We start from the raw sequence: 26,243 nt of genomic DNA, 5'->3' as shown, positions 1-26,243 counted from the left end.
TTTGTTGAATGAATAAATGCCAATCATATATGCGCCAAATGTTCTATCGCTGTTATATAATCCAAAACTCCGTAAAGGACTAACCAAAACAGCTCTATGTTCTTGTTGACTGTAGAAAACTTTATGTGCATGTCGTGCCGGGGTATCAAATGAAGCAACAATCCGATGGGTAGTATCAGCTGCATAGCCAAAGCAGCGTCCCCGTAACTGCCACTGATTGTAAGTGTCAATTCAAAAGGGTGCATGAGCACAGGGACCTTACGTAAAACAGCTAAGAGGTGGTAGGAGAGGCGCGGTTGGGGCGATGTGTTGCTGTGACGCAGTAGATCAGTCGGTGGTTCCACTATGACATGCACGCAATTAATATGGCTTGGGAAACAAACCTAGTAGTTGAAGGCCACCCGTCTTCATAGCTGAGGTAGCTATATCCGAGATAGGCTTCCTACGGATATGTAAGCGAGGTGCATCTTCAAGTGCATTAGAGATATGAGCCCACTCACGTCCAGATTAATAGATGCGTTGACTGTAAGACGTTAGCTTGATCAACTAATGCTGGGATATGTGCATGCCCGGCGCGAGAAACATACGGTAGTGATAGTACAAGATATCCGACGGAACGGACGAGTTGCCCGGCAAGACACCAAGACCACCAGGGGCATATGTAACTCCATGGTTGGATCCGTAAATGACAGAGCCACCCCCTTCGGTCAGCTTGACGCCGTCCTTATCCACGAACGGGCCTCGCATGTTCCGCGACCGGCCGACGCGAATGCTGTATCTGTAATTGATTGTTAGATGGATGTTGACTTCACAGGTACATCCACAACTCAAGAAGGGACGTACTCTTGTCCCGCTTTGGGGAGATCACCATCGAAGTGACAGCATTTGCCGTGGCTGAACCAGAGATAATAGTACGGCTCATGGTAGCTCATGAAAGAACCCTCGTCGGGTTTGCGCTTGCGCTTTGGCAAGTAGACCAGGTTTTTTGCGTCGGGATGATCCTCATCTTCCACGGATAGGAGATCGTCTGCCAGCGGGACCTGGAAAATGCCATGCCAGAAACTACCGAAGAGTAAGTATGGCTTGTGCGTGTCCTGGTCCTCAATGTAGGAGGCGTCGATGGCATTGGAAACGGTATAGGGCCAGACATCCGCTCGGGGCCCTGTTTGAGTGTTGATCAGGGCGCCATGGTCCTTCCAGCCGCCACCCTCCGGATTATCGGACGAGGCGACTCCGATAGCACTGTCGCGGTCGCTGCGAGAGCTGACAGTGTAGAAACAGTAAAAGCGGCCACTGCGCTCGATCGTGGTCGGAGCCCAGGGCCGGTTGCTATTCCCCTTTTCTACAATGCTGGGGCCGTCCAAGACGGTGCCAACCATTTCCCACGGCCCATCAAGCGCAGGGGCTTTGTGGATGGGTAGGTGTACACCACCCTTGTACATATAAAAGGCGTTGTTGTATGCAACGATGTTGGGATCATGGGCGCGGACATTGCCCTGATTGGGGAGCGGGTATTTGGTGGTTGACGGGAAGACAAACTGTTTACCGGCCGGCGTGGCATTGGCGGTCCACGCGCATAGTATGCACGATAGCACGAGCAACGATGTCCACATTGGCATATCATGGGGTTATCCAAGGTTGAGGGATGAAGGTTAAACAGAAGGGACCGGTCCCAACCTATGAATAGAAACGTGGTAAACAAGCTTAACTGACTAGTTTAATCCATCCAAAGTCTAGACTCCGGGGCGGTGCACGTGTCGCAGTCACATGACAAAGGGACTTGTTTTTGTTATGACGCCATTTGTTGATTTACCCAGTCAACCACTTCATATCAGAGTCCTCAGTAGAGAATGTATGCGAAGATTTGACATGAAATTTTCATATCTAGATTTATCTATTCTAATGGGTATCGCACTCGAACCCTCTCGGTGCCTTCTGATGCAGGCCACTCTCCCGACGCCAGACATGCGTCAGTCGCTGCGGGTCACTGCACGTGGAAGATGTCGACAGCCGCAGATTGGATCCCAGACCGACTGTCAGCGCTAATCATTCCATAGGTAAAGAACGAGGGGGGCTATTGCATTCCTGATTATCTGTCATTGATGCATCCCTAGAGGTAAGCAGAAATAGTGTCAGACGGTCAGACTCAAATTCGGGGATAATAACTCGGGGTATTCGGACTCGGATACCATCTCCGAACTCCTGGCCCTACAAAAACCATGCATCCAGCTTAACATTATGGACGAGAATCGTCAAATACCTAGACTCTTTAAACAATAATATTTAAGCTCGGCTATTTGCAATGTTTCGATCTCTGCTTTCCTTCCGAGCTGTCAAATCCAACACCGACTACATCTTCCCTACGGTCAATCCAAAAGAGGATGGCCCCGACTGCCAGAGAGACTGCGCCGACTGCACCGTTCACTTCCCATCTAAAGTCAAAACCGAGACGTCTAGGCCTCTCTATGGAAAGACAAAGGAGTTTCATTCCCATGTTTTAGTGGCTACTGGTAAATCCGACTGGAACCAACATGCCGAGCAGGAGAAGGGCAGCCTAATGGAGGCATTTGACCAGAGTGCGTACAAATCGCGACATGGCGTATGTCCTCTGCGTCCCATCCAGAGTATTGTTCTACTCTAGGGATAATTGGAATGATGCTAACCAAAGCAGCGCATCATGGTCTCCGCATCGAACCTCCAACCCGCCGACAACGAGAACACCACTGACGATCAAGCGAGGGATAAAGGAACCACCGTGTTACTTCTACCGTCGTTCACCTTTGTGGACTTCGTACAGACTCGCGACATCCAAGAGCTAATCGACGGTTTCATTGATAGCCCACAGTCCCAGTCGCAGAATGGCATGAACCCACCATCAACGGAACAACAGCCCATCCGATCTCGACTGACCTCGCGACCCTGCGAGTACGAATATGTCATCCTGCTATGCTCACACAAACGACGAGACGCCCGCTGCGGGATCACGGCGCCTCTCATCAAAAAGGAGCTAGAGCGTCATCTCCGACCGCGGGGTCTCTACCGGGACGCGAACGATGAACGGCCGGGTGGTGTGGGCATATTCTTCGTGTCCCACGTGGGAGGTCACAAATTCTCAGCCAATGTATTGGTTTATCGAAAGAAGGAACAGCAGATGATCTGGTTGGCGCGGGTGAAACCCGAGCATTGTGAGGGAGTGGTCAACTATACACTACTCCAGGGGAAAGTGGTCCATCCTGAGACCCAGTTGCGAGGGGGATTTGATCGACAACGAGGATTGACGAGTTGGTGATGCAGCCAATGGATGTTTAGAAATTTCATAGAGAATCATAGAATGGTTGATCACGAACTAATTTTCAAGTCCGTGGATGATTTGTAGAAAATACTAGTGACGCGCTACGTCACCCGCGGATCGAGACCCGCGTTAATTGATTTCGCGCAACGCGCCGTCTCTCTTCGATCCTGCCCTTGCCACTACCCCATCCACCGTCCTCACGTCTCCTCAATAACACCAATCGACTCGACACAGCTGGCAGAAATTCTGCAATATGCAACAATGGCTAGTGTCGCCATCCCAGACATTGTTTCTCAGTCGACCGACTTGCGCGCAGAACTGAAAGAATGGGAGAGAACCTTTGCGGCCGCCAACGGAGGGCGCAAAGCCGACCGGGGCGATATCAAGAAGGTCCCTGAAATTGGTATGTTTCTTAACTTGTCTAAAGGATTGATCTCCTCCATTATTAACGTCGTTTTCATCTAGCTGCCAAGTACAAACAGTACTCCCGTCTCAAGTCCCTAGAAACATCCGCCGACCCCGACAGACAATCCCATCAACCAGCCGAACGCGAAAACCCTCCCAAGAAACGAAAACATGCGTCTCCCACCGGACCAGAAGAGACAACATCCATATCAACCCCGCGCAAAGCCAACAGAGGCGGAGCCTTTACCACCCCCTCCAAAACCCGACTCAACACCACCCACCCTGCCGAGGTCGACCCGTACGACTCCCCCTCGACCTTGCGCCGACTATTCAGCCCCACAACCCACATGCAACCCTCGCCACTGAAGAGCACTATCGGCCCTACGCCGCAACGCGACGGGAAAGCCCTAGGCCTGTTCGACCTACTGTCCGAGTCCGGCGGCAGCACGGCCACGCCGACAGCGACGCGCCTAGCGACCGTGCGAGGCGCAGCTGCGCAGACGCCGTCAAAGCGGAGAAAGCTGGACACTATCGCGGAGGAGGACGAAGAAGAAGACGAGGAAGATTCCTCGCGGCTGGAGCGCACCCCCGCGTCGTCAGGAAAGAAGTACATGCTGGCCAACCTTTTCGCGACGCCGATCACGCTGCGGTATGCCTCGATGGTGGAGGATGGAGACGGGGGCGCAGCTGCTGCTGGAGCCCAAGACGCACTTGTAAACGCAGCAGACGATGACTCTACACAGCAAACCGCTGGTTCAGATACTCCGTCGTTTTTGCGCCGATCTAATCCCGATCGTCCTCATGTAGGGGGCAGCGGAAGCGGGCTCAGCCCCATCGCTGTGCGCAAACGACCGCAGTTCGTCGGTAAGGGATTGTCTGCTCTGGTGCAGGGTCTGAGGGACATGGAAGAGGAGCGGATGCAGGACGACATGGACGTGCTGGATGAGATCGAGGCCGAACAGTACGCGGCCATGACGAGAGAAGAAGAGGCAGCGACGGGCGTGACAGACAGCCAGGCCGGTCCAACCGAACCATTCCGTCGGCCGTACAAGAAGAAGGGACAGAAGCGAACAACACGGCGCGTCAACATGAAGCCCGTTCTCTCGAAACCGAAGACCAAGTCCAGCTCACCGGTGCCTGATTACGGTGCCGATGACGATGACGACGGTGAGGAACAGGAAGACCACATCAGTGAGAAACAACCTGCGGCAGACCCAGAACCGCAGTATCAATTACACGCACCAGCCAACGAAGACGGGGCCGATGGCTTCGACGATGACGAAGCGGACTCCCTGCACACCATGTCAGAGCCGGACATGGACTCCGACGACCCGGAGTATGACGAGAATGAGGATCGCCCGTCGCTGACACGGGGAAAGAGCTTCTCGGAGAAGATGAGGGAGGCTATTGCGGATAGCAAGCCGCAGTCACAGTCGAATGAGCCTCCTCAGACGAAGGAAGCGAAGGCTCCCCGGGTGCAGAAGCCTAAGGAGACCAAGAAGCCTGCGCCCCGCAAGATTGACCCCCAGGCGCATGCCAACTATCGCTCTTTGAATATTAGGAATAAGAACACTAAGGGTCGGGGTCGTGGTCGGTTTAGGAGATAGGGGCTGTTTGGGACATTCCCTGTTGGGATACTATTTACGAGCAACGAACATAGCGCATCGCATCGCGTGGCATCGCATTTCATCATTCATGGAGATACCCTCAAGCGAGGATTATTATTATTTCAATTCTATATATACACAAACGTGGCTTTTTGAAGATTCATCGTGCATCACTCATAACGTCGTAAGCAACCCCGTAATTTCGAGACTGGCAGGCGGTTAATCGGGGACATATCGGTCCCGTGCGTACTGCACTCTTCTTGCCTGCGTCAACGCATCTCGACGGTTGCCTTGTTGACGAGGCCCCCGCGCATGAGACGGCTTCGACACCCGGCCACGATTAGACCATCGACCACCCCGACCTCCCCGATAAACCGGTGTAGATGTGCGATCGGAGCCCGCATTAGGGGTGGCGGAACCCGGAGTCGGCTCATCGTACTGAACGTGCCGGTCCCAATCCTCCAAAGACATATAAGGACTTCGGAGAAACGCCTGCAGCTCATGCAGGAACAGGCGCGCATTATCCCTCCCCAAGAAATCCCGGAGGAGCTCCTCCGCCTGTCCCGCACTGCCCTTGACGTCCACGGTCCGTAGAATCGCAATAATATATTCCAGGAGAAATTCGGCATTGTTCCCTCGACGGTTCTCAAGTCTGCGCTGTCCCGGACGGGTGACGTGACTTGGTTGAGACTCTTCTGGGTTCAAGAAAGCGAAGACCTGCAGCTCCCGCCGGATCCATTTCCGTGCGCGTGAAACCAGCGTTTCGTCGCGGTTAAACATGTCCGGTGACAATTCGCAGTACTGCGAGAGGCGGTTGGTACCCACTCGCAGAGAATATAGCTGATGGCGGTAGACGTGCTGGCGTCGTCGGAGCGGATCATCAGGTTGTTGTGGCGGGCGCGGCGGGCTTCCACGACGGTGTGGATGCGGATGACCGCGTCGGAAACCACGACCAGGAAGACCTCGATGGTTTGTAGGATGGGCCTCCGATGCCGGCGGGGGTAGTTCAGGTAGTTGATAGGTTTTAGGAGCTTCGGGGCCTTCGAGGTTGTACGTCACAGAGGTGACATGGCTCTTGCCTAGTCGGGTGAATGTTAGACGGAAGGACAGAACCTCGTTCGCACAAGATACCATACATACAAAGCGGGCAGTTGCGGCGCTGTTCCAGCCAGCTTACCAGGCAGAGAAAGTCAAAGTTCGCATGCTTGCAAGGCACCGCGACGGCCACTTCGGAGACGGGCTCCAGGCAGATCACACACGGATTGGCCGCTTCATGATCCTCTTCCTGCGCTACCTCGCGAAGAGTTCGCTGCAGTATTTGCTGCTGCAGGTCGACATCTCCCGACATCAGTGTGGCACCCAATAACTATAAGTGTGCCTTCCAGCGAGATGGGTTAAGGGGGGAAAGCAAAAAGGAAGAAGATGTGGCGGGGAGTGTCGGGGTGTCGATGGCGGGTGAGGTCACGTTGGGCAGGAGCTTGTTGTCGGCGGCCGATGGCAAAAATTCCGCGGCGGAAGCTGCTGTTGCCGCCGTTCATTTAATGACCAACACCATCGTCCATACCCTCCATCTTTCTATCGTCCCCACTGCATGGAGTGATGCTTTGACAACCACCGTTCATGAATCACTTCAGTAAGGTGATATACTATGCGATCTGCTAGAGCTGTGGTAAAAGAGAAGTCGCGAACAGCTGCCGCTATGGCGCGTGGGCAGGCGAATGTGGCCGACTATGCCCGGTCATCTTCGCGAACGCTGACAGGTCTGAGACGTTGGTCGATCGCAAACAGGGAGCTCCCTCGTAAGACTCTTTGCCCTTCGTTTCTGTTCGTTCCCTTATTTTTCTGACACCTCATTGCTGACCTATTGTCTCCTCCCCGCCACAGCTATCTCCCAGATTAAAGCCATCCACGTTTATGACTTTGATAACACTCGTAAGACCAGAACTTGGTGCGACAAACGACCTCCTCGATGTTAATCCTATCCAGTCTTCTTGAGCCCGTTGCCCAACCCGCAAATATGGAACGGTCCGACTATTGGGTTTCTGCAGGCCTACGAATCCTTTGCAAACGGCGGTTGGTGGCATGACCCCAACTTGCTTTCCGCCACTGGGGAAGGGCCTGAGAAGGAAGAGCCCCGTGGTTGGGCTGGGTGGTGGAATGAGCAGATTGTGCGGATTGTATTTCCCTCTGGATGCGGACATGTTCGCTGACATGCCTAGGTTCAACTGGTCAAGTTGAGTATGGAACAGAAAGATGCGGTGACCGTCCTCTTGACCGGTCGCGGGGAAAGTGGATTCGAGGACATTGTCAAACGCATGACCAAGAGTAGAAACCTGGAGTTTGACTTGATCTGCCTGAAGCCGGAAGTTGGTCCGAACAACGAACAGTTCTCGACGACCATGGAATTCAAACAGACCTTCCTAGCAGACCTGATTTTCACTTATGAGCAGGCCGATGAGATACGCGTCTACGAGGATCGCGTCAAGCAGTGAGTCGCATGGTGATAGCGCACTGCCACTGATTAGGTGTGCTAACCATTGAATAGTGTCAAACACTTCCGCGACTTCTTTGAATCCCTCAACCGGGGGTTCCAGTTTTCTAACCCAAGGAAACCGCTTAATGCTGAAGTGATCCAGGTAGCGGAAGGAGCTCTTTATCTCCCCCCTGTAACTGAAACAGCTGAAGTTCAGCGTATGATCAACGCTCACAACCTGTCCATTCGCAATCCGGCGCTCAGCCGGATCAAGTCACCATATGGTCGACTGCGCATCAAACGCACCATCTTCTACACCGGCTATCTGATATCTAATGCTGATTCTAACCATCTCATCGGCCAAATACTAAACCCAATGCTGCCGTCAGGGCTTGCTGAATCCAATGATCTGAAGTACATGGCTAATAGCATACTAATCACCCCGCGCCCCGCGCCCCGCTCCATTCTGGACAAGGTCGGTGGTATCGGGAAAAAGCACAGTTGGCAGGTTACCGGAACCGCTGTCTTTGAGAACAAAATCTGGGCGGCTCGGCTGGCGCCGGTCCCTGCAAATGAGAAGTTCTACACTGAGAATCCCCAGCCTCTAGTGGTGCTGGCGGTCCGTAAAGGTGCTCGTCCCATAGACGCAGGCAAAATCCAAAATTGGCACCCTGTCCCGGCTGACAAGGCGCTGAAATTTGACACGGTCGTCGGGGAGAAAGTCGTTCTTCGTGTGGAAGAAGAGAACCCCAACGAAGGCGAGTGGGAGAGTCAATTCTTAAACAAGAATAACAAGCGGCGCCATCAGCCCGAAATCGGTGACGAGCCGCCCACGGGACCCAGTAATTATGATGGCCCCCATCACCCAAGAGCTCACTATCACCCGCGTCACGGAGGAAATCCTCGTCACAATCATCACGATGACGGTCCTCGCCGTGGCGGAGGACATCGTGGCCGTGGCCGTGGCTCGGGTCCTCGGGGTCGAGGTCACCCCGGCCGGGGTGGGCGTGGCAGAGGCCGTGGACGTGATGGTGGTCCTCACCCAGGGTATAAATCACTAGATGACCAAGGGGGTTATGAGGGAGGAAATCACGAAGAGAGACCCGGGCCTGGTGGCGGAGGGCCGGTGATGAATTACTGAACTTTCTACCCCTCTGCTTTTTTTCCGTTGGTCCATTCATCTGGCGTTTTTATAGTTGGTCTGTTGCAGTCAGCATTTCATTGTGGTCCTTATGCTATGTATCTGGTGATCACCGGAGCAATTGTTAGTTTTATTTCCCAAAGGTAAATTTGCATTTCTTTCAAAACTTGGTGGAGTATCCCCACGTTGCATATAACTAACAAGCTTTTCTATAAACGCGCCTGCAGCCAACGTACTGTTTCTCCATCTTTCTCCCTCAGAATTGTCCTCCAGGCAGAGTTTACTGGTGGGCAGTGTGTCCACAAGGCTAACTCCACTACATAGACTTACTGGAATATAGTAAAATTACATATCCACAAACCCCACGAGGCTACCAAATGGCTAGTAAAAAGACCATACTAAAACAGGGCCAAAAACTGGAAGGATGGGAAGGAGCTAGCCCGTACAAAATGAAAATCGTTCTCAAGGCAAGAACCCATCCTGTTCGGGGTCAGGATCTGGCAGCTACGCCTCTCAAAGAAACCCGCATTCGGAGGTAGTAATCCCATCGCTTCGGATTGCCCAATTTCCATTCAGGCCCCCCTGCAGGATGCGAGGAACGGGTCAAGTTATAGGTCGCTCCTACCATCGGGCAAGGCTGGGGCCCGATGGACCTTCCCTGTCTAGGATAAGTGAGGATCTTTAGGGGTCACGCTGTATGGCTCTGGGTAATTTCCCACCGCAATCCCACCACCACCGCCCCTTCATGTGAGGACTATTGGCTTGTGTTAATATATAAATCGATGCCGCAGGTGACTCGGCCTTCTAGGATAGGCCGTGCTCAAAGGTCACTTGCTTTATGCGCCGGAAGCATGTTGTTGGCTGATAAGCGCCAAGTACTATACCCCGCCTAGTACAGTCGCTCTGGCCGGTATTGAAATCATTCTGAGAGCGGTCTGATCTAGGGAGTCACTCGGATTTTGCATAACAGAACATACGATGGTCAAACTCCTTGCGGTCCTTTGGCTCGTTGCCTCTGTTGCGCTGGGTCTTGATCTGCGCGGCCGTGACTCGATATTGCGTTCTGTTCCAGCGACCAATGAGAAATCGTCATTGACGCTGCTTTATCAGAACAGCTTGAATTCGACTGATGATGAGAACCACGTCGGAGTCATATTGCTGGGCGCGTTAGCCCAGCACGAGATCGGGGAAGCTTGCGAGGAAATCGGGGAGTCTATGGTGTCTTTCGCTACCATTGAGAAACACGTGGATGAATTCATGTCCTATTTCTCGTATCTGGTGTTTTCAGGCGGAGCGGGGCCAAACCAGCTGTACTATACTCGCGATGGTGTTCTAGCCGTGAGTCAAGGCTTTGATGAGCTTAGCTTGTGGCAGTTCGGGCGCGGAGAGACCAAGCTTCCCGTTCTTTGTACTCACACAAGCACCGAGCACACGAGGCATAATCATGGACGATACAGTCGTGACACTGTGAGTGTCGCCTCCGAAGGGAACACTTATGTTGGGCTTCGCGATCGAAAGTCATTCCGGTTTTTAGGCATCCCGTATGCCGACCCGCCCCAAAGATTCACATATTCGGGGCTCTATTCGAAAAAGTCTCAAACGATCAAAGCCACGGAATACAGGTCCAGCTGTGCTCAAGTTGGCCGTGGTAGTGAAGATTGTCTATTCTTGAATATCCAGACCCCTTACATTCCGAGGAGGGGCTCAACCAACGGCCTCAAACCGGTGCTGTTTTGGATCCATGGCGGTGGGCTCGTTGAAGGATCGGGCTCGGATCCCTTGGCTGACGGTGGAAATCTGGCTTCGCGCGAGGATATTGTGGTCGTGAGCTTCAACTATCGCCTCTCTACTCTGGGCTTCTTGGCCGTTCCCGGGTCTGATATCCGTGGCAACTATGGAATCGCAGATCAAATAGTTGCCCTCGAGGTTTGTTTACACCCCAGTGAATGCGTGGACATGGTACTGATTCATGAACAAAGTGGACTATAAATAATATTGCTCAGTTTGGAGGCGATCCGCAACGTATCACGATTGTCGGAGAATTTACAGACACTGGATCTGCCAGAGTGATGCTGGAATCGTCTCCTGCTGTCGGGAAGTTCCACGGTGCTATTGTGGTTCCGGAAATCGGCAGCCGTGAGGGGTTAGGGCGCGAAAGTGACAATAACGCCACATACGGCCAGTATTTGAAGCCAGAGGAGTCGTATCGAATTGCTGGTCAGCAAATATTCTCCGCAGCCGGCTGCACCGGTGAGGATCTCGTCGAACAGATATCATGCCTAGGACAGGTACCTGCGTCCACCGTCGTCGGGCTAGATACCGTTGCACGCTACGTCGTTCAGGACGGTCATTATGTCAACACACGCGACTCTAATGAGGTTGGGAAGGAGCATGGCTCTGCAGATGTACCTGTCATGTTTGTCGTCACCGCTGATGACGCTTCTTCACGTCCTTCATCTTCTGCCCAACATAAGCTCGAAATTCCAAAATCAGCTTTGGACGTCAAGGATGGAATTGCTCAGGGTACTCCCGACCATGAGTTGTCCTCATATGATGAACCCGAGGACATAGCATCAAAAGCATCTGATACATTCAAGCAAGACACCACTGAGTTTGGAATTCAATGCGTCAACCAAGTCACTACATTTGCAGATACGTCCTCGCGGGCAACTAGCCCTTCATACTTCTGCCATATGGGAAGATCCAGTGCTGAGTCGGGCCCCATCGGACGTGAGGTTTCATCAGCAATGGCCGAGTTCTTAAGAGGTGCTCCTATGCTGTCTTACTTCCGTCTGCATCGTGGCAATCAGCAGCTGCCACTGATATTCGGAAATGTATCCCCACGACGCCAGGTTCGGGACTTGCACTCGGTCCAACTTGCATCGGCTTACTTTGGAGAGTTCGTGCGATCTGGCCGGCCAAGCCCGTCAACAGAGTATTTGAAAGCACGAGGATACCTGAAACCCCAATGAGCTAGACTCTTTACATGACCAATGGCACCTTGAGTTTTCACAAGTGATAAAAAGACGCTCCACCGAATTCTCTCCGTCCCCCATTCTGTGAAAAGTCATTACAGCCCGACCCCGCACCGAAGGATACACCGATTGTTCACCAGATCAGATCAAGAAGTCTGGCGATAGAAATCTGAGACGTGGTATCCTGTAAACATAATGGGTCAGTGGATGGTTGTGCGTTTGCTATATATCTGAGGACAGCCAAAGAATAATGACAGTACTAATCATAATAATTTCAAGAAGAATCTAATATTCATGCAACAAGCCAAGACGTAAAACCTATATGTGCGATCAGCACGCCACCTCCTGTTCCTGCAAATGAGCCCTGATCATATCAAAATAAGCCCCAGGACGCGGCGTTGAATCCTTAATTCCCTCGACCTTAGCCGCATCGTCCCAATGTCGCATAGCGACCATTTCATCCCGAAGGGGATCCTGCTCAAAGGCAATGAGCTCCGCACCCTTAAAAGGACCACCCTGACACTCCAAAGATTTCTTCGAAGCCGAAGATAACGAGTCCCAATAGGAGTTGTTCACGGCCGTCAAATATCTACATCAACATAAGCGTTTCGTACAATAATAGGAGTCAAAAGAAAACCGCCAAAGAGAGTAGAATGAGGACAGGACCTTACCGTTTAGCAGCAACATGACTCCCAACCAAATGACAAACATTTCGACTGAACCCCAGCGCGCGCAGAAACTCAGCTCCTATCATCTCGTGGCCCACACGGCCAAGATCCTCGGTGCTGTTCTTGAGGGTCATTCGTGCTGCTTTGGTGGATTCTAGCGGGGCGATCTGGCCGATGTCGTGGAGGAGGGCTGCGATTATGAGCTCATCTTTGGCTCCTGTATCGTAATTAGACTTGAGCGTTTTGGGGAGGTACTAGTAAATTATTTGTTCATGGGTGGTGTTCTGGGTAGGTACCTGATGTCTTGGCTTGATTGGCAGCTTGCAGGCAGTGCTCAAGCTGGCTGATGGATTCGCCGATGTAGTCGCTTTGGCCGTTCTCTTCTAGGGAGGTGACTAGGTATTGGGCTTTTTCGGAAGGCGATTGGGGGTTCATTTTGGGAGGTGGTATGCTTGGGTGGTTTTTGATAATTAACGTGAAAGGGGGAGAATATATATGTGGTGGGTGAGGTGGGAAGAGAGTGGTTGGAAGAGGATGAGTGGAAATCAGAGACCGGAGAGAAGAGCGAGCGGTCTTCAAGCCCAAAGTAAACCCTCGCAACACGTGCCTAATTTGGTTGAACTCTCTCGGATATTCCAAATCTATTCCAGGATTGTATTTACCTTCCTCTAATATTGGGCAATGTGCACAATTTCGATAAGACTATAATAGCATGCATAGCATTCTTCTTAAGTGGCCCATTACGTTGATCCTTCCCCATAAACTTTCCCGATATCATTCAAACACGATTATTCCTAGCAAGCTACAGTAGATTCCGTCATTTCCGTCCTAGAATCCGGAGCACTTCCATATATCCTACGCAGCAGCCTGCGCCTGAGCCTGGCCCTCAATAGTAAGCATCGGGGAGCCATATCCATAGCGAAGCCGGCCCTCTTCATACGCCTCACCCTCCTCACGCAGATGAGTCGGCGGCCACAGTTTTCGGCGATCTTCATAGTAATCATCGTGGAGGTCTCCCTCCGCTTTGCAGTTGTATGTCGCGTAGATTGCGCGGCGATCCTTGTCGCTCAGGTTCTTTCCACTGCGGTGGGCGAGATACGATCCAAACACGAGGATGTCACCTACGTTGTTGTGTTCAAATTAGAGATGGCTTTAAGCTGTTAGGAATGGGGGAATTGCTAGGACCTACCGGGTTGAAGATCACAAGACGTCCACTTCTGGCTTTGGACCCAGGAAGGCTCGATGCATCGGTCTTCGCCCAGCTTGATCTCCGTCAGATGGCTCCCATCGACTACCTCGAGTCCGCCATTTGCAGAGCTCATCCCGTCGACGGCAGCGAGGACGGTCAGGTGTTTGATCATCTTGACGTGCGTGTATGCGTTGGCGTCGATGTGAGGGTCGAAGCCACCTGGCAGTCAATCAGCACATTGGTTATAAGTGTATCGAAGGACTGGGACTGACCACTCCCGGCAAGCTTATAGTTGATCTTTTCCTTGAAGAGCAACATATCTTCCCCGGCAAGTTGCCCGAGAACACTCAGGATGCGCTGGCCACGGAGAAAGCTATCGAAGCCGGAGTGGCTGTTGGCGTAGTTCTCCGTGCGGCAGAGCACTCTTTTCCCCTGAGCATTTACTTCCTATCGCACCTTTGTTAGATCCGATTAAGAATTGTTTGAAGCCCTAACTCACCTCGTAGGGCATGTATGGCGCATCTGCAGTGCGGGGAAAATCATGAACTTCCTGCGTCCATTGCTGCAGACGATCTGTTTCTGGCTCGTCGAAAAAGCTCCGGATAAGCAAGTATCCCTTTTCGTTGTAGAATTGGATTTGATCCTTGGTCAAACTGTAGTGGCTGTTCTCCATGGCTGATAAGGATCGTGGCGGGCAGATTGGGCGTGTAAAGAAAGGGAAGATATATAAGACGGAAGTCACAATATGGCGGGATCAACGACACATGCAGATTAGATGGTATCTTCCCAATCTCTTTGGCAACAGGACCCTCGCTGGGCAGCTTTTTAATGGCGGCCATCTCGGACGTGGAAGCACAAGGCCGCAGGTAGACTACGGTGTTCGCACCGAGGTGGGGGGGGGGGGGGGGGGGGGGGGGGGGGGGGGGGGGGGGGGGGGGGGGGGCGGCTGCAGCTTACCCTGAAGGGCGCAAAAGATACCCACAGACAGGACGAGAAGACATGCGCATAGACCCATGAGGACATTCGAGCTCAATCTGCATGTGCTGGAGAATATAGATAATGTCTAGATTCTAGAAGCCTACCCAGGACCCAGGCCGGGACATTACCTATTGATACCTAGAACTTCTAGTGTGGATTAGTTTGGTCCTTTTTCTCCCTTCTCCTTTTTGTTTAGAGTCTCTAGCTGTAGCACATTCGTATCTCAGATTCGTCCTTACATCTTTCGCTATCAATATTGGCGAAATTGACTACAGCAATGACACTATATCCAACGAAGTCAGCTATGCCGATACAAGTCCGATACGCATTTCCGTACCGGTCTTGTAACGGGGTTAAGTACCCTGATAGGCCTCTGACAGCAAGAACCCGTTCTCAAATGCTCCTCATAACTCAATATCCCCAGTGAAACAAGCAAGGTGATTTGAATAAGGGTACTGAATCTGCAGAATACCAATTTCAAACGAGTGGACACGAAAGGAAATCCGAAGGAGCACTGAATCCATACCGGTGTTGGTCCAATTTCGTGATCTGGAGATACATCATACAGACACATCGCCCAGCCTCCCAGGTCATTGAACATGTCAGCACCCACAACCAGGCGCAATCGTTCCCTGGCATCGTGTGAACCTTGTCGAGAGAGAAAAACTCGATGTGATCATGGCAAACCAGTTTGCGCCTCCTGCCAGCGTCGTGGGCTCAGCTCTCGATGCTACTACCATCCCTCACCTTTGACTAAAGATCGTAGGGCACAACGACTGGATGTGCCTGCACTACCCCGATCAAAACCTGCCACACCACCAGGAAGCAGGAACAGTGCGAAATGCTGCCAGACCAATCCTAAACGGTCTGCGGCGGGCCCGCCCAAATTTCACACATGGCCTTTCATGTCGACCGTCTCTGACACGCTGCCACAGACACCCACACCGGGCTCGCATGGCAGCAAAGCTTATGAGGCCCACCTAGCCACCATGAAGGAAATTTTGTCTCAATTGAGATACCTCCCAGTTATTGAAAAGCGTCTCCATCAATACTACTCTTCTAAGCATAACGCACTTGTGCCGAAGCCAGTCGTTCTGCACCTCCTGGAAACGCTACGTGCAGATCTGGTATCTTCAAGCCATATCCTTGGAGAAGAGGGAGAGAGAGTCGAGTTGGGCAATGTCTCGGAGATATCAGAAACTGTCCTGCTCGCGTCCTCTACAGAGGTCGTCATCACCCCATCCTTAGACCTGCATGGTTTCGTCGCCTTGTTCTGTGGCCCGAATCTTCGAGTCGAGACTATCGGTCTTTTGTATACTATGGCTGCTCGTGCCTCAGCTTGCTTCGTTGACCGCGACGAGGATAAGGATGACGCATTCTTCCAGGACATGGTTTGGTATAGTACGTTGACCTTAAGACTAGCTCGTGATCTTGCACCGCAGTCAACCGACGTCATCGTATGGTTAGCGAATGAAAATGCGCACCTCAGATCATTCCTTGAAGGAGATGCAAGTGAGTCACATCAAGCAGATTGTGTTGATTGCTGGATACTGATTGGTTTTAGGCCTCGGTGTGTGGCGCTTGGTGGGCGATCTCACGACAGATCTATTGGCTCTGGGGTTGAACAGAGAAGCGACATATTCCCCGGAGAGAACCCCGTTTTTCCTTGCAGAATGCCGGAGAAAATGCTTTGTGACTGAATATTATCTTGAGAAAATGTTCGGCCTGGTGTTCAATCTACCCCCTCGCATCACCTCTCGGTACGTTGACGTCAAGCTGCCCCTCGATCTATCCGATGACGAAATTTTCGCGCAAACCCCCAAGGAACTAGAGGAAGCAAAAAATCGGCTCACAGAAGATGGCTGGAACACGGATGGAAAATTTAGGGCAGCGACCTGGGCTCGACTACGGTATATTTTGAGCCAGTTTCGGGAAGGAATTGTGGAATATCATTTCCAAGCATCACAGACAGCTGACCCTGCCCAGCTCAGGTAAGAACATTCACCAGGGAGACGCTGAATGGTCACTGACAACCAAGTAGAGAGTTGTCTTTTCGATGCCGTCAGACTTGGGACAACCTGCTTCCCCACCTGAGGTATACCCAGGATTGTTGGGAATCCGACATGCTTCCTCCTGATTGTTATATGCATGCGAAGGTCCATCTGGCCTACCTCCAAATCCATTTCCAGATATACCACCTCCTTGCAGAGGATATCTCGTCTCCGCTTCCCGAACTGCTTGACGTGTCTGCAAACATATTGGAGACGGTTGTGCAAATGGGGAAATATCGCAGAAAGGGTGCCTTTACCTTCAGTGATTTGCCTGAGATCGTACGTACTTCGTCTACCTTACCGTCGCATTCCGTTTACATAGCTGACAAGGCGAAGCTTCTGTCGTGCGGCTTGCCGTCTGCCGCAATCCTTTCGAGTGCACTAAAAAACCTTACACAAGATCCTTCGAGAGTTCTTCCACCCGGTATCAAGACGTCGGCCGTGATTCGTAATCTGTCCGTACTCGCATCGCAACTCGAAAGTGTGTCTAGTTCCCGGGAAAGAAACCAAGCTTTCTGCATGCAGGCCGCAAAAGCCATCACGGCGAAATTGGACAAGATCTTGGACAAGTTTGCGACATCAAACTTTCAGGCAACTTCCGATGTTGCGACAAGCACTGACGCGAGCCCGATGTCAATTCCGACCCCTAGTATAGACGGTTCCCTCGCTGGTGGAGCTGGGGCGATTGGCGCTATCAACCTGGACGATTACGAGAATTTCGATCTAATGTCTTGGGCAATTGATTTCGACCTGGGAAGCACGGCCAGCAGCTGGACTGTGATGTAAAATCAAACCCATGGAAAATAAGATACTGGTGGTTTAAAGATACATAGAACCAACCACACTGTAGATGTTGCAGTGTACAGTCCCGCTCGCTATTTTGCCCGCTTGTGAAATAACAACGGTAGATTGTACAGTTAAATGCTCTGATCTGGATCCCCTCGCAAGGCGCACACGTGCACATCGATACCAATGAAGTAGACAGGCAAATAAGATATAACTAGTGTCCAGACAAGCCTCCGTCTCAAGTAGAGACCGCTCACCAATCAACCTAACCAGTTCGGGCTTAAGCTGTCCGTGCTATCAAGCTTCATCGTACACCTTCAATGCAACCATTTCCCCTCTTCCCTGCCCAGAATCAACCCTACATCTGTCCACCTATTGATAAACCAAATAGACCAAACAGACCACCATTAAAAAACCCCCCAATCCCAACCCAATCCCATCCATCGGCGCGTCGGTAATGCCCGCCGACACCACCACCCAACAATGGCGGAGTCCAACCCGCCCAGACGCTCCACCGCAGTCCGTCGCAACGGAACACTCCAGTCATGCGAGCCCTGCCGCAAGGCCAAACTCCGCTGCGACCACGCAAAGCCCGTCTGCGGAAGATGTCTAACGAAGAATATGACGGCTCGCTGCTTCTATCATCCTGCGCCGATGACGAAGAGGGGCGTTTCTGGTTCTGCGAGGGCTAGCCCTGTTGCTGAGGAGTCGAGGCGCCGGCGGCCGCGGCGAAGGTACGTATTGGACAGCATTGTCAAGTTCAGCACTCTTTTTGATCATAGGGTAGATAAACAAACAGGACTGACTGTGTGCCAGGCTCGAGAGTCCAGTCCCGCTGGTCACGTCGGAAGATGTTTCGCTCAACGTCACGCCCTTGAACTCCCCCGAGCCGTTCCTGGGGTATATGGGATCGACTAGCTACTCGGCCGTTCTACAGGAGCATAGAGATGACCTCCCGTTTGAGCTGAATAAGATCTTATCAACAGATACACCTACTCGATCATCCGACGCCGTGCAGTCGACCAACCCAGCGCGTCTCCAGTGCGGCCTAGACCTGCTAAAGCTCCTCTACAGCCTCCCCATCTGCGAAGCTTTCATCCGCAAATTCTACGCCTGGTCACTCGTCGCTATCGTGCCTTTGATCTTGCTAGAAGCTATCATGGAGTCGTTGAGAGTAATATTCGACAATCTAGATACAGCCGGCGATGTCGAAGCGCAGCTGCGAGCTGTCGCGCATCGCATATTCGAGAGGTCGGCCCGGCCTCTGACTAGTAATGGCTCGATGAGTGTCAGGGAGTACTGCGATAGTTTCACCGGCGATAATCTCCGCTGGGAGGCGTTGGGGATTATCTTCGCGACGGCGGGGATCGCATCCATGGTTACTCCCGATAGTGACCCCGAATTGGTGGACGCGGCTAGCGACGGCCAGTCCAAGGAGCGCATTCGAGCCCAGATCGTGGAAGCAAGTAACGTTTGCCTCGAGCTGTGCGATCACCCCGCGGCCGTCAACGAACTGCTGGTCTTTTACCGATACAACGACGTTATGCTGAAGACTCAGCAGTACGGCGATACCAGTACACCCCATTGCCCTATGTAACAACCTGCAACGCCGCATCACTGACAATCAAACCAGGTTTCCAAGCCTGGCGCCGCCTAAGCGACCTCGCATCGACAGTCTACGCCGCCGGCCTCCACCAAGAAAGCATCCGCGCCAACGACTGTCCACCCTTCCTACAAGAATGGCGCCGGATCTGCTTCGCAGCCTCGTTCTACGCCGACAAGTGCGTTTCCACGTTCACCGGGCGCCCGCCTTGTATCAATTATCGATACTGCACGTTGACGCCTCCGCTGGACGTGACGGAGGATGAGCTTGTAGCCGGGGGGGACACATTTACCCAGGCGGTTTCGCAGTTGGATATGGCGGGATGGCATCCCCGTCAAGAGTATACCCGCGCGGGAATGATCCGTCTGCGATTCCTGGTTGCCGTGTTTCGGGAGAAGGCGCTTGAGATTGCGCTCGGGACATGCGAGCACTGGGATCTGGTGCATAAGGCGAAGTAGGTCATCTCCTTGTCCCGGGGAACTAATAACCCGAAAGCCGCAAGCTAACCGCGGTGGCAAAACAACAGCGAAATCATCGACAAAGCGCGCGCAACGTGGGAAGCATGCCCCGGTCGATTGCGCTACGACGCGCGCGCGATGCACGACTCAGAGCCGTACTTCGAATCCTTCACACTGCTCCACATCTATCTAGACCACCTGCACACGATCTTCCTTCTGCAGCGGTCGGTAGTCAAACAGACGAATTCCGGCCACGACGCACTGTTCGGTACGGCGCGACATGTCTTGTCGATTATCACGCGCATCAGCGCCGATAGGGATCCCGTGATGGATATGACGCGGCATTATGCTTGGATAGTATGTCAAGCCTTTTTCTTCGCGCATTTTAAGGCACTGACCACTGATCGCACGACAAGACACTTTACTACGGCCTCCCCAGCGCCAGCGTGCTAATGCTCGAACTCCTGCACCAAACCCGCGACGTCGGACCACGAACAGCCGTGCTTCCCCGCGCAGAAGTCATCCGCAATCTCAGCATCTTCGTGTCGAGTCTATCGTGGGTAGCGCGTCCAGGGCAAGGGAATTACCACACGTGCAAGGAGGTCGAGAAGAAGCTGTCGCACATCCTGGACCAGATTCTTGACCCCCAGCCGATTCAGGGGGAGGTGTATGACGATGCGACCTCGGGGCTGTACAACTTTTTGGACTGGTATAATCCTAATGGGTGGGATTTTGGGTTGGAGAATCCGGCGTCGGTGGATGGGTTTTTATCGCTGGATGGGGGGTTGGTTGGGGGGAAGGCGTTTTGAGTGTTGATCGATTGATTGATTGATTGCAGTAGATATCGCTAGGGGGTATCGCGTTCATTATCATGATTCATCAGAGGTCGGTCGTGGACTTCATCAGGAGACTGACAGACACTGTGCGCAATGAGACCCAAGGTGCATCGGGCAAGGCAGGGAGCAGAGAAAAGCAGTACCAAGAGGGAAAAAAGGAGTAATGCGATCCATGTTGATACATCGGCAAAGCACCAAACGCCGGAGATGAGCTAAGAAGAGGATAATGCAAGGAACAATCTGAGAGCAACAGGTGGGAAAAAAAAAGTCCAGACATCATTCATCAATCATACCATCCATACAAAGTCGGTCGTCGGGTGGGTCTCTTGGATATAATATGCTCGATAGCATAGCGGGCAATTGAAGTGATCCTGCAGATACCACTGCTCCAGGCATTCCTTGTGGAAGACGTGCAGGCACTTGAGTTCTCGGATCTCTTGGGATCGGAGGACGGACTCGAGACAGACAACACTAAAAGATAGCAAAGTCAGCATGTACACTTGAACTTCCAACCAATGGTCGCGAAAAAAAGTAAAAAATAAGAATAGAAAACAATAAATAAATAAATAAATAAGAATGAAACGGTTACAACAGATCTATCGATAGTAAACGTACCAGATAAAATGCCCATCCGCACCCTCAGAGGGCAAAAGCGGACCCTTGGCCCTCGACCACCATTCCTCGAGGGTCCGGGTCGGCGACACGGCGTCCAGTTTGCGCAGCTTATCGCTCGAGTCGCTTTTACTGTTCTTGAACATTGGCCGGCGTTGACGGCGGTTGACAAACATGGTCAAACTAGGAGGAAGCAATCATGTTAGTTGGAGGAGCCATGCTTCATGCCACAACACGGGGGAGCAAGACAGGGGGCGGGTGAATTGCACGGCGGAATTTGCTAGGAATGAGCAGATCCCTGCACACTGCAGAGTGTTGTGACGAGCCGACCGTGGAATTCACCCCTTGAGTGGTCGACAAGAGCGAGAAAAAGGAAAAAAAAAAAAAAAAGTCAAAATCGAGAAGGGAAAAGGGACAGTCCTTACAGTAAACACATAATGATCAACGAGACGACACCTAGTCCGACACCGAGGACAATGGCCACGCGAGTACTGCTGGTGTTTAAATGTTTTTCATCCGAAGACAACCCCATGTTCCGCCCGGGGGAGGAAAGATGTGCGGGGCCCACAAGTGGCCTCCGGGCGGTGGGTTGGGTGGAGATCGAGCAGAAAAAAAAAAAGGTAAAGCGAGATTAGGTCCCTCCTTCAGTTCAAGTAAGGAACCACGGAAATTAGGTCGGTTATTAATAGTCGGTGGCTCAGTGGATCAGCTCAACACCCTTGAATTTGATGGTTAGTCAGGAGTTGGGAGAGGAGATGGACGAGAATCTTTATATTGGATCAGGCCGTCCGTTTGTGTGTCTCATTCCAGTGTGGTCGCTGGACGAAGAGAGGGGTCGGGTGTTTTAGTCCCCTTGCTGCGGCACTGCTAGCTACTGCTGATGTGTGGCGGTTGGTGGTGTTGTTGCTGATGATCGTCGTCGGTGGTTGCTCCTCAGCGGGGTTTTAGTGTCCACCACGGGGACCTTGTGATGGGCTCACTATTGATCAGACCATTTTGGCTAGAGGTGATCATCTATGTAGCAATGTTAAATCAGTGGGGAATCATTCGAAATGGGAGGAAAGAAGGAACATTGAAATATCCAGAGGGGGAGAGAGAGAGAGAGAGAGAGACAAAGAAGTAAGCTGGAGCGAGAGACACGACCAGCTTCAAATATCTGGGGGAAACTAACTTCCTTGGCGCATGGGCAGATCCTCTTGGGTCTCGTGATGCCCGAGTGATCCATAACCTACTCTGGTATCCCGAAATTGACGGGATATATGGTAAGTTAGCAAAGTGACTACTGTATAGCGACCGTTAGTGGACTGCGATGGACCAAGCTTCCCGCTGTCCAACGGCGAGTGATGCCCTAATCTCTCGTCATATTGCCATCCCATGCATGCCCAGTCATGCCATGTCATGCTCTCATGCTGGATCGGCCGGGATCAACACGCGTTCGATCATCAGACCATAACATCATTTATTGATTCCAGTATTACTGGAATATGCATGCACTGAGACATGGAAATAATCAATTATCATCTATCTGTACCGTGTTCTCGTAAGATTCTACTCATAAAACTCTAGTCATGAATGACCCGACCGACCGACCGACCGACCGACCCAAACCACTTACACCCGATTGTCTTCGTCGAATCTGCCCATCACGATGCCCCTCTCTCCGGCGTGTTCCCGTTCCTCGGCCGTCGGCTTGGCCGTGACGTCTTCCGGCAGTGTGCCTAGGGCCCGTCCACCGAAGAGAATGTCAATCTCCTCCAGTGACTTTTGTTTAGTCTCTTGGAAAAAGAAGTAGATCACTGGAAGGCTGATGAAGATATCTAGATGGCGAATGTCAGGAAAAAAAAAAAAGAAAAGAAAAAAAAGAAAGAAAAACGAAAAATGCCCTTTGCCCTTTTTGAGACAGACAGAGACAGACGGAACTTACTAAATGCGGCAAAGACAAAATAAAACTTCCACTTGATCTTGTCGAGTGCGATCGGGGAGACCTGATTCCACAGCGTGCTTACGGCCCAGTTCCCAACGCCGGTTGCGAAAGCGTTCCCGCGACCTCGGATTTGCATGGGCATGACCTCCGCCATATAGACCCTAGACAGGAAAACGAGTCAGTATATACGTGCGATTACTCTTAAAGAAACAAGCCAAGAAGACCCACCAGCTGCACGGTCCAAACGACAGTGAAAAGATCACAGTGACGCAGAAGATGAAGAACACCCCGCCGATGCTATACCCGCGGTGAGTGCCATCTTCGTTCTGGGAATTCAAGGCCGCTTCGCAGATCAGCGCCAGGGAGATGCCGATGGCGCCGAACATCATGGGCTTGCGACGCCCGACGCGATCGAGGATGAAGAGAATGAAGATTAGGTTTGTCACTGGGCCCACACAGTTGTAGATCCCCGCCACGAGCGTAGTCCGACTGCCGGTGATACCTAGCGAGTTGTACATGATGGTTTGGTAGTAGTTGATCACGTTGACGCCGGTCATCTGGGTGAAGACTTGGACAGCGACTCCATGACTATATGTTCGCAATTACAAACGCGGTTAGACTCGTATTGACAAGGAGGAGGGACGAGGGCAGACGCACAGCAGACGGGTTCGCCACTGGGGCACTTTGAACATGATGAGCCACCCCGGTTTCGTAACGGAGTTCTCGGCATCAATTGTTGTTCTAATCTCCGTGTACTCAGTCTGAATCCAATCATCGTTGGCGCCGTCATAGTGCAGCCTTCGAAGGGTTTTCATCGCCTCGTCGTAACGCCCTGTCTCGATCATATACCGCGGGGTTTCGGGCAAGAAGAACATGCCCACCGCCAGTAGCAGAGCTGGAACGGCCTGGAACGCCAGTGGAAAGCGCCATTGGAATTCGCTCGTGACTGGGGCATGGAGTGATCCGTACCCGACCCATCTGTTCGCTAGTCAGCTTGAACGGGTCCCTGGACAGATCACGGTATAAAAGGAAGACTTACGTGCTAACAATGAAACCAACTCCGATCATCTGCTGTGACAACCCAATGATAAATCCACGGGAGCGAGGATGGGCGCATTCGGCTTGATACACCGGAACCGACATGGACAAGAGGCCGACTGCCCACCCCGCTAAGATGCGGCCGACGAGAATCATGGCCAAGTTTTGCGCAGCGGCTTGCAGGATGGCGCCGACAAGACATATCACGGCACCCATCTGGATGGTGAATTTACGCCCGTACCGGTCCATCGTCAGTCCTCCCTGGAGGGCGCCAATGGCCGCTGTATTCCATACATGTCAGCGATGGAGGGCTCTAGAAGGGGGACAGCAGAACAGCGTACCTCCTCCGGAAAAGGTGCTGTTGATGGCACCGATGATGTTCGATGTCTTGGTGGTATTGAAGAAATTGAGAAAGTTCTTCGAGTCGATCACATCGGTCATGACACCACTGTCATATCCGAACAGGAACGACCCTGTGGCCGCGAATGCGGCCAACGAGACTGTGAAAAACCTGCCCATCCTGACTGGTATGGAAGTAAGGTTGTCTTGGCAGGGCAGTAAATCATCCAATGTGTTTTCACGGCAGACGGCTCGGAAGGGAACAAGGCCGGCAGAGGGAGAATTATGGTGTGTTCCAAACGTATTGAGACATCAGGGGGGCAGGATGCCACCCCCCCTCTATATACCATATGGGGACAGATGAGAATGTGCCACGACCCCTCCAAATCTCTTTTCGCCCTTTGGGACTAGAAACAGGGCCGTTACTGACACCCCAGTCGAGACGAAGCGAGCCGACCAACTGATTGGGAGAATAGAAATGGCCGATGGAAACGGGCGACGGGGCCAACGGAGAGGACGGTAGAATCTGGTGAAAATCCGGGGTCGAGTGGCCGACCCGCCGCTAATAGTCATCGAATTATTCTTTGGTTCTTCTTAGTCCCGCCTAGGCGATGGAAAACCGAACTAGGGTATATGACACTATACAATGCCGCGATCCTATTCATCGAGCCGGATACTCCAAGGCTGCGCCTCCGTAGTGCGGTATTGGTGGAATTGTACAGGGGTCAAAGCGATTTCTCCGTTAGCCGATCCCCTTCCTCTCAGCGACCAACCGGATTTTGCCTTTGCATTTATCCACGGCCTTCTTCGAGTCTTCCAAGGCCGTACTAGTCCGGTCCAACGGGCCCGGCCACCGAATGGATTCCTGCGACCCCTGCGAGGGCACCGATCCTAATGTACCGTGTTAACCCCGAGTCTCACTCCATCTGATCATGATAGACCACGTTAGTATCTAGAAAGGGAGGGGTGGGGTTGAAGATCAACAGAGGAAGCAATTTGCCACAGGATGGTGGAAAGAACGTAGTCACATGTAAAAGACCAATGATGTCTAGATCAATTTACTGAGGGGGGTGATAGTCAGACGTTGTTTGCTTAGGGCTGGCTATTTTGGATGATACCCCTTAAAATTGAGCGATATACTGCATCTCTTGACAGGCGCTAGTCTACATTCTGGCAAGAAGCGGGGTTTAGTACCACGCCGATAGGATTCGACCATCAAGGACCAATTGACGGGACAGAACCAGAAAACGACCTAGACAGTTTGAGTACCTGAGCAGCAGCAGTAGTAGGATTTAACGTCCTGGCGAGTCCCGCGGACGTCCGCCTGTGGGCTCCTGTGGAGTGTGGAGACGCAACTTCGCTATAGAATTACATATAGAGTGAGTCTAGACGGGGCGACAGTGGACAAGGTGTCGGACTGCCGCAAAAGTACCTGAGATCATCCTCAAACTAGATAAGTAATAGGCACTGCCAAGTACCAGCTAAGTCAGTACATACTAGGTAGACAAGGTGGGTAATGACCCAAGCGAGATGGCCTTGATTGAAGTTACTTTTCTTCAAACCGATATCGGTATTCGGCCATGTTCCATAGTACTGTAGGGCTGTAATCTCGCCCGAGTCGGCTTATACAATGGTGATAAGCGATCTGATAACTACTGCTCAGCCACAGAGTCGCTCGATGGCCCGGCAAGAGTAGTTTCATCTGTCCTGGGTCCGGCATCCTAGCGTGCCAGAGTTACGAGAATCCACTTCATCATCACCTGCGGAGTATAGAAGGAGCAATGCATTCTCATTCGCCGCGACTCCGGGCCCGGGTCAATCTTTAGCAGTTCTCGTTTGTCAATGCTCTTAGAGTCTTTGGAACTCAA

At 52.1% G+C, this 26,243-nt stretch overlaps 12 protein-coding genes across 12 annotated transcripts; 6 read left to right on the top strand and 6 right to left on the bottom strand.

Annotated features, from left to right (window-relative positions):
- Positions 1-24: 24 nt before the first annotated feature.
- Positions 25-1,646, bottom strand: BDW47DRAFT_100899 (endo 1,5-alpha-arabinase). The gene is made up of 6 exons (XM_024811550.1): positions 844-1,646; positions 588-778; positions 501-523; positions 384-442; positions 263-312; positions 25-207 (listed from the first exon to the last, which is right to left on the bottom strand). The coding sequence occupies exons 1-6, from the start codon at positions 1,617-1,619 to the stop codon at positions 176-178; spliced, it is 1,131 nt and encodes a 376-aa protein (XP_024674828.1). The 5' UTR covers positions 1,620-1,646; the 3' UTR covers positions 25-175.
- Positions 1,647-1,930: 284 nt separating this feature from the next.
- BDW47DRAFT_100897 (sucrase/ferredoxin-like domain-containing protein) lies at positions 1,931-3,315 on the top strand. Its single transcript, XM_024811549.1, has 2 exons — positions 1,931-2,599; positions 2,672-3,315. Exons 1-2 carry the CDS (start codon positions 2,303-2,305, stop codon positions 3,287-3,289), a joined length of 915 nt encoding a protein of 304 aa, XP_024674827.1. The 5' UTR covers positions 1,931-2,302; the 3' UTR covers positions 3,290-3,315.
- A 182-nt stretch (positions 3,316-3,497) lies between these two features.
- Positions 3,498-5,371, top strand: sld2. Its single transcript, XM_024819951.1, has 2 exons — positions 3,498-3,695; positions 3,758-5,371. Exons 1-2 carry the CDS (start codon positions 3,554-3,556, stop codon positions 5,302-5,304), a joined length of 1,689 nt encoding a protein of 562 aa, XP_024674826.1. The 5' UTR covers positions 3,498-3,553; the 3' UTR covers positions 5,305-5,371.
- A 14-nt stretch (positions 5,372-5,385) lies between these two features.
- BDW47DRAFT_100894 (RING finger domain protein) lies at positions 5,386-6,751 on the bottom strand. The gene is made up of 2 exons (XM_024811548.1): positions 6,445-6,751; positions 5,386-6,383 (listed from the first exon to the last, which is right to left on the bottom strand). The coding sequence occupies exons 1-2, from the start codon at positions 6,650-6,652 to the stop codon at positions 5,524-5,526; spliced, it is 1,068 nt and encodes a 355-aa protein (XP_024674825.1). The 5' UTR covers positions 6,653-6,751; the 3' UTR covers positions 5,386-5,523.
- Positions 6,752-6,764: 13 nt separating this feature from the next.
- Positions 6,765-9,078, top strand: BDW47DRAFT_100889 (rRNA 2'-O-methyltransferase fibrillarin-like protein). Its single transcript, XM_024811547.1, has 5 exons — positions 6,765-7,103; positions 7,189-7,236; positions 7,291-7,472; positions 7,524-7,792; positions 7,850-9,078. Exons 1-5 carry the CDS (start codon positions 6,953-6,955, stop codon positions 8,916-8,918), a joined length of 1,719 nt encoding a protein of 572 aa, XP_024674824.1. The 5' UTR covers positions 6,765-6,952; the 3' UTR covers positions 8,919-9,078.
- Positions 9,079-9,659: 581 nt separating this feature from the next.
- Positions 9,660-12,170, top strand: BDW47DRAFT_100888 (putative carboxylesterase). The gene is made up of 2 exons (XM_024811546.1): positions 9,660-10,844; positions 10,898-12,170. Exons 1-2 carry the CDS (start codon positions 9,897-9,899, stop codon positions 11,888-11,890), a joined length of 1,941 nt encoding a protein of 646 aa, XP_024674823.1. The 5' UTR covers positions 9,660-9,896; the 3' UTR covers positions 11,891-12,170.
- On the bottom strand, positions 12,171-13,075 carry BDW47DRAFT_100886 (HD domain-containing protein). The gene is made up of 3 exons (XM_024811545.1): positions 12,858-13,075; positions 12,565-12,778; positions 12,171-12,482 (listed from the first exon to the last, which is right to left on the bottom strand). The coding sequence occupies exons 1-3, from the start codon at positions 12,994-12,996 to the stop codon at positions 12,224-12,226; spliced, it is 612 nt and encodes a 203-aa protein (XP_024674822.1). The 5' UTR covers positions 12,997-13,075; the 3' UTR covers positions 12,171-12,223.
- Positions 13,076-13,237: 162 nt separating this feature from the next.
- On the bottom strand, positions 13,238-14,538 carry BDW47DRAFT_100885 (phytanoyl-CoA dioxygenase family protein). Its single transcript, XM_024811544.1, has 4 exons — positions 14,250-14,538; positions 14,023-14,197; positions 13,751-13,969; positions 13,238-13,682 (listed from the first exon to the last, which is right to left on the bottom strand). Exons 1-4 carry the CDS (start codon positions 14,421-14,423, stop codon positions 13,417-13,419), a joined length of 834 nt encoding a protein of 277 aa, XP_024674821.1. The 5' UTR covers positions 14,424-14,538; the 3' UTR covers positions 13,238-13,416.
- Positions 14,539-15,168: 630 nt separating this feature from the next.
- On the top strand, positions 15,169-17,565 carry BDW47DRAFT_134602 (uncharacterized protein; the record flags this gene model as incomplete). The annotated part of the gene is made up of 4 exons (XM_024818129.1): positions 15,169-16,240; positions 16,293-16,719; positions 16,770-17,058; positions 17,116-17,565. The coding sequence occupies exons 1-4, from the start codon at positions 15,328-15,330 to the stop codon at positions 17,563-17,565; spliced, it is 2,079 nt and encodes a 692-aa protein (XP_024674820.1). The 5' UTR covers positions 15,169-15,327.
- Positions 17,566-18,048: 483 nt separating this feature from the next.
- Positions 18,049-20,914, top strand: BDW47DRAFT_134599 (putative C6 transcription factor; the record flags this gene model as incomplete). The annotated part of the gene is made up of 5 exons (XM_024818128.1): positions 18,049-18,299; positions 18,382-19,139; positions 19,199-19,622; positions 19,695-19,983; positions 20,043-20,914. 5 exons carry the CDS (start codon positions 18,049-18,051, stop codon positions 20,433-20,435), a joined length of 2,115 nt encoding a protein of 704 aa, XP_024674819.1. The 3' UTR covers positions 20,436-20,914.
- Positions 20,593-21,840, bottom strand: BDW47DRAFT_82561 (putative RING finger domain protein). Its single transcript, XM_024819950.1, has 3 exons — positions 21,500-21,840; positions 21,078-21,257; positions 20,593-20,933 (listed from the first exon to the last, which is right to left on the bottom strand). Exons 1-3 carry the CDS (start codon positions 21,604-21,606, stop codon positions 20,750-20,752), a joined length of 471 nt encoding a protein of 156 aa, XP_024674818.1. The 5' UTR covers positions 21,607-21,840; the 3' UTR covers positions 20,593-20,749.
- A 728-nt stretch (positions 21,841-22,568) lies between these two features.
- On the bottom strand, positions 22,569-25,076 carry BDW47DRAFT_100873 (sugar porter family MFS transporter). Its single transcript, XM_024811543.1, has 6 exons — positions 24,378-25,076; positions 24,038-24,317; positions 23,656-23,976; positions 23,227-23,586; positions 22,999-23,159; positions 22,569-22,891 (listed from the first exon to the last, which is right to left on the bottom strand). The coding sequence occupies exons 1-6, from the start codon at positions 24,553-24,555 to the stop codon at positions 22,686-22,688; spliced, it is 1,506 nt and encodes a 501-aa protein (XP_024674817.1). The 5' UTR covers positions 24,556-25,076; the 3' UTR covers positions 22,569-22,685.
- Positions 25,077-26,243: the final 1,167 nt, after the last annotated feature.

This window comes from Aspergillus candidus, assembly GCF_002847045.1.
Source record: "Aspergillus candidus strain CBS 102.13 unplaced genomic scaffold BDW47scaffold_7, whole genome shotgun sequence".
Taxonomy (NCBI): domain Eukaryota; kingdom Fungi; phylum Ascomycota; class Eurotiomycetes; order Eurotiales; family Aspergillaceae; genus Aspergillus; species Aspergillus candidus.
The sequence above is the reverse complement of the archived record's forward strand: the minus strand, read 5'-3'. Positions and strand labels throughout refer to the sequence as shown.